The sequence below is a fragment of the Chinchilla lanigera genome, unplaced genomic scaffold (genome assembly GCF_000276665.1).
Source record: "Chinchilla lanigera isolate Chin_1 unplaced genomic scaffold, ChiLan1.0 scaffold00013, whole genome shotgun sequence".
Classification (NCBI taxonomy): domain Eukaryota; kingdom Metazoa; phylum Chordata; class Mammalia; order Rodentia; family Chinchillidae; genus Chinchilla; species Chinchilla lanigera.
Genome location: NW_004955414.1, coordinates 20517885 through 20523995, shown reverse-complemented (window position 1 = coordinate 20523995; position 6111 = coordinate 20517885). Strand labels below are relative to the sequence as shown.

Here is a 6111-nt window from a genome sequence, read left to right as displayed (position 1 = left end):
ATAGATGATTGTACTACTAATTTCTATTGGCTTATTTAAAGGAACAATGAATTCCTAATTTTTTGACCAATTTTACATGTTTATATCTGATAATCTGAATTACTTTGAAGATAACAATATGCAATATAACAACCATTGTAGATTTCCTATCACCCTGTTTTGAAATTCATTTTTAATGTTTTATTCTGATTTTTATTTTCTTTAAAATAAAAAAAAAATTCCTAAATCCTGTGGTTGTCATAAATGTCAAAGTTTCTAATTTGGTCTGGAAAGGATGAAGCCCAGAAATCTGTATTTTAACAGGCATCATAAAAGATTTGGGTACAAATCTTCTGCGGACTCTGATTTGTCAGTCTCAGCTGTGTGAACAGATTGCTGAAGAGGACTACTGGAATGTGGCCCCAAGGAAGAAGTCTGCCGAGTTCCAAAGGGATCAGCCAGGTCAACGATTGGAATGAACTTGTGATTGCTTTAGAGATGCTACAACATTCCTTAATATGCATGAGATATAATAAAAATATACCATGAATATTTTTTAAATGATTCCAATAAAAGTTACAGTGCCATTAATCCTCAACATACAGTACTCCCTTTCACTTTGAAACCATTAATCCCATGTTCTTGCCACTTTCTAGGCTGTTTGGAAAGTCCTCTTTCAAAATACAATAAAAAATATGGCAAATGCTGCTGCTGAGTGTCATCCAATAGAAAAGTGCCTCGGGAAAACACTATGGTTTGCCCTCATTCACCTTATTCACTGAATCTGACACCATGTGAAAACTGTTCTCTGTACCTATCTGTATGAATTACTTTCCTTGTTGGGGCAAAATAACTAACATTCACAACTTAAAGATCTCAAGGGTGCCTCATGTTTCAGTCCATAGTCAGCTGGCCTCATGGAAAAACAGCATGGCACAGGGCATGGCAGAGGACAGCTAACCATGGCACTATGGACAGGGTAGGGGAGAGAAGCAGAAGGAGGAGAAGGAGGAGGGGAAAGAGAGAGAAGTGAAACTTTCCAGGCTATGCCCACAGTGATACATTTCTTCTGCCTAGCTCCTGAGTCTCAATAGCAAGTCAGTTATTTCCCTATATACCAATCATCTTCCAAATACATGAGATTTGGGAAACCATTTTAGATCTAACCCATAACAGTACCTTACTAAAAGGCACTTTATAAATACCACATTTGGTTAACACTGCCTCACACTCACACCATCACAGTTAATGTACATAAATTATCACGGAGCTGTATCACACATAAACCACAACAATTCTCTACTATACCAAAGGTGTGGAATTTCCTCAGAACTGTCCCTAGGTCTTTCAGCAGTAGTTATAGTACGTAGTACTCAGATCCTAGTCCAGGGGTCCTACAAGACTGTTCTCCTCTTCTTTTTGTCTCTTATCCCTAGAGTCTGAAGTGATGAGGCCCAGGGGTCCAGTCCCAGTAAGGAACTGATTACAGATCTGAGAATGGATCTCAAGGGTGCCTCAGGCAACTGTATAAAAGTCAGGGATTTAAACGTCCACCCTTTATACCTCCCATGGCCTCTGGTTTCAGGATTCCTTCTTCCTTCTGTGCTTAGTCTTGGTATGAGTCAGTTCGGTAGGTGGGTGTTTGGTGCTCAGTTATGTGGGGCCAAAAAGAGATGCCAGAAGACTCAGCCTGAGCTCTGGAGGGTAAGAAGAGAGAAGGGCTTTCTTAATCACGAGCAGGTTACACAGGAAGCCTTATGAAGGTGAGCAGTGCTGGAGTCAGATCTTGCCGACTTCATGGAACTTCAGGTCTCAGCAGTAGTTCAGAAAACAAACAGCTTTCTCACATCCATTCGCCTCCTTGATTACGTGCCCAAAGAGTGGCCTCCTCTGTGGTTGATGAGATGCACAGAGACAAGGCAGCTGGACAGGAAAAAACAAGGTGTAGAAAGGAGATGAACTCAGTTATTGAGGGTTCGACCTCTACCCTTACCCTTAAGCATGAGTTTAGTAGAATCAGCAGTTACTCTGAAGTGAAGAGATAGTAAGATAGGAAGCAATCTGACCCTCTGCAAGAAAAACTTTTCTATAACATAAAATATTTCCCTGCATGACCACAGAATATGAATAATAGAATCAGAAGGCATTAAATTTGCACGGGTCCTTTCTAAAGAAAAAAAAAATCTCAAGTGGGCAGGAAAACCATCCACTAAATCTACCATACCATCTCCCCTTCTGCCCTAGATAATTGTGTTAATAGTGGTCAGGAATAAATACTCTCCAAACTTTTTAATAGATTCTCTGAAGAGCTCTAATAAGCATTTAGGAAAGTTACCTTACTAGCATCTGTCCTGCCAACAAGCTAGAGGTGATCATTCTCCAGCAGATCCTGCCTAGCTTCATTATTTTGGCTTTTCTTTTAAGTCCAAATGTCCTGCTCCAATCCTTAATTATCATTTCCTCCCTGATTCCTCTCCTGCCTTTCTCTATTACAACAAGAAGGTCAACTTCCAACTGGAAAGAGAGTCTCTCTTCATCATGTCACAAACAAAAGGTGGGAACAAAAGACTATTGCTATGTCTCTCTATCCTTTGTCATTTTATCCCCCTCCAATTCTGGCTGTCTTAAACAGGGGCCTAGACTTGTTAAACTTTTTTACCTATTTTCCTTATGTCCTTTGAAGCTCTAGAAATTTAAGTTTGAATTCTGTCTCAGCCAATGACTTGTTGTATGACTCTAGGCACCTTAGCAAAGTCTCTAAACTTCTCTTTTCATATTTGTAAATTGAGGTAATAACAGTAAATTGCAAGGTTTCTATTCTTTACCACCCTACTTTATTTTAAAAACATTTTCTCCTTTGGCTTGGTGAGCTCTATTATTAGTGTCTCTCCTGAATAGGTAATCTTATCCAGCTCTTCTGAATTCATTATGATGAAGAAGGTGGAAACCATTGGTCATGGCCATAGCAGAAGCTGAGGAACACAGCACAAAAGGGCAACTGAACTTCAACTGGACAGTGAGTTGGTAACACTGCTATTAATGTTGCTGGCTTTTGCAGTGAGAGAGAAGAATATTTGGAGATAGATAGATAGATAGATAGATAGATAGATAGATAGATATTGTTGTTTTTGTTGCTGTTTTGATAAGGGTGATTTGTTATTTGTGGTGCTATGGGTTGAATCCAGGATCACCCTCATGCAAGGCAAGTGCTGTACCACTGATCCACATCCTCAGCCCCAGTTTATTTACAACATTAGCCAGGATCAGAATTTTTATTTGTAGGCTTATTAAGTCTGTGATTTTATGTTAACTATTGTGATTTGACCCCGAATTATCAGTGTAACGGCTATGTGGAGTCTACCTCTGAGAAAATTTGTTCTTATTGCAAGTCTCATTTTGTATATTTGTCTCACTGATCTTAGAAATGTTAATAACTTTATCCTCAACTTCCTTGTTTATAACATGTCACTATAATAGAACATCATCCACAGGGTTTTGTGAAGAAATAAAGTATGTGTCAAGTTCATAACAGTCAACTAAGTAAAACTTAAATCATTCATGTAAGGAAAAATTGTGAGCAAATTCTAAGTACTGGTTTCATAGAGGAAAACAGCTCAAAGCCCCTGCTCTCTGTGGCTTCACAGTCCGCTGAGTTTGTCACCAAGGAGGAGGGAGATCATTGCTCTGGAAACCAGAAGGCCCTGATAGGTATGTTGCTCTTTGTCCACTGACAAAATTCAGAGCCTTTATTTCTTCCATTACAGAAGGGGCCCAGTTACCATCATTGCTTTTTGTTTTATGGATTCTCATGGATTCAGCCTTAAGATTGAAGATGGTGTTATGCTAATGGTGCCTCAGTCTCTCCTGCCACCTAGATCCATAATGGTTGGATTCCTAGGCTTCTGGGAATGTCAGTTATTGCCTGAGTGGAGAATCAGAGCTTTAATTTTTACTTCAACAGTTAGGAAATGGCGTCACAGATAGCCATCACACAATCTCTAGTTCTCTCTGGAGGTAGAGTGAGAAGAGCAGCATTTATGAGCTACCTGGAGAAGACCAGGCTTCTATGTCAGCACAGCACAGAAAGAGCCAAGTGAAGCCCTGACTATTATCTAGGACAAAAGGTTGTGTATAGCTTATGAAGCTAACAAAACAGAAAATAAAAGTAAAAAAAAATAGGTCAAAGATTTTTTAAAAAGAAAGTAAGGTAAGAGAAAGAAATATAAGATGGCAGAGAAATTGCAAGATTAAAGAGGCCAGGTAGAAAAGGGAATGGGAGGAGTGCACAATGAAAGTCTTTTCATAGGGGGTAGGTCAAGTTATTATGGCCAGTCTGAGTAGTGAAGAAGTTGTCTTTCCTTACCTTGAAGGAGCAAATGGAGCAATTACTGGCCCTCAAAAAGATAAAATGTTGTGGATGAAAAACCCCCAACGATAGTGGTGGTCTTCACTGGTGGAATGCACTGCTGACCCACAGTGCCAAGACAGAGAGCCTGAGTTCCCCTTCCTCCCATAATCCTCTTCCCAATGAACCTAATCAAAGTCCAAACCAGGGCATGGAGGCAGAGCTTTGCAGTCCCATCTATTCAAGAGACTGAGGCAAGAGAATAAATACCCTGAGCCCAAGATCTCAAGGCTAACTTGGGTAAAATACTGAGACATGGACTTTAAAAATATCAAGAGCACAGAGAATAAGGGGCCTGCCTGATTCAGGGGCAAAAGAAGAGAAAAAAAAATTCCCTTCTTTAGAATACTCAGCTCAAAAATTTAGCTCTTACAAGTTGTACAATCTTAGAAAACCAATTTAAAATTCCATGTCTTTATTTTTCATTGAAATTCTGAGAATGTACCTCAGAAAGACGTTGGGAGGAAGCCAGGACATGGGCCAAACAGCCTCTTGGAGGTGGAGTACGGTACAGATCTATTTGAATTTAACTTTTTTTCCTTCATTTGCTAGGTGCAGTCAGTAGCGTTGCCACAACTCATCTCAAGATTTTGGAGGGAATCCAACTCACCCCTTATTGTTGCATACAATGACACCTGGATCCCTGGATAACAGCAGCAGCATGTCCTCTACCTTCCTACTGAGTGGCGTACCTGGGCTTGAGCACATGCACATCTGGATCTCCATCCCACTGTGCTTCATGTACCTGATTTCCATCCTGGGAAATGTCACAATTCTTTTCATCATTAAAACAGAGCCCTCACTCCATGAACCTATGTACCTCTTCCTGTCCATGCTAGCTCTGACTGACCTGGGTCTGTCCCTTTGTACCCTCCCTACAGTGCTGAGCATTTTTTGGGTTGGGGCACGAGATATCAGCCATGATGCCTGTTTTGCCCAGCTCTTTTTCATTCATTGTTTGTCTTTCCTGGAGTCCTCCGTGCTGCTGTCTATGGCCTTTGACCGCTTTGTGGCCATTTGTCGCCCCTTGCACTATGCTTCCATTCTCACCAATACAGTCATTGGCAGAATCGGTCTAGCTTCTCTGGGCCGAAGTGTGACCCTCATTTTCCCACTGCCTTTTATGCTAAAAAGATTTTCCTACTGTGGCTCCCTGGTGCTGTCACATTCCTACTGTCTCCACCAAGAAGTGATGAAACTGGCCTGTGCAGACATCAAGGCCAACAGCATCTATGGCATGTTTGTCATTGTTTCCACAGTGGGTGTAGACTCCCTGCTCATCCTCCTCTCCTATGCCCTGATCCTGCGCACTGTGCTATCCATTGCCTCCAGGGCTGAGAGAGTCAAAGCTCTTAACACTTGTGTTTCCCACATCTGTGCTGTACTTCTCTTCTACACTCCCATGATTGGCTTGTCAGTCATTCATCGCTTTGGAAAGAAGGCACCTCATTTGGTCCAGGTGGTCATGGGCTTCGTGTACCTTCTAGTTCCTCCTGTGATGAACCCTATTGTCTACAGTGTGAAGACTAAACAGATCCGAGATCGGGTAACTCGTGCCTTGTGTTACTAAAGGGGTCAAGTGTCTACCCTCGAAATGATCCTGTATGTCATTTGAGACAGAATGACAAAAGTTGATATATTTTTCACTCTCTCTTTTGGCTTCTCTCTCTGTCTCTCTGTCTCTCTCTCTCTGTCTCTCTCTCTCTCTCTCTCTCTCTCTCTCTCTC

The 6111-nt window shown here is 41.3% G+C and overlaps 1 protein-coding gene across 1 annotated transcript; it reads left to right on the top strand.

The window, feature by feature from the left end:
- The first annotated feature begins 5012 nt into the window (after positions 1–5012).
- LOC102020652 (olfactory receptor 51G2) lies at positions 5013–5954 on the top strand. Its single transcript, XM_005380060.2, has one exon. It carries the CDS (start codon positions 5013–5015, stop codon positions 5952–5954), a length of 942 nt encoding a protein of 313 aa, XP_005380117.1.
- The last annotated feature ends 157 nt before the right edge of the window (positions 5955–6111 follow it).

Coding starts and splice junctions, on each gene's coding strand:
- LOC102020652 (XM_005380060.2), top strand. CDS start 5,013: ATGACACCTGGATCCCTGGATAACAGCAGCAGCATGTCCTCTACCTTC.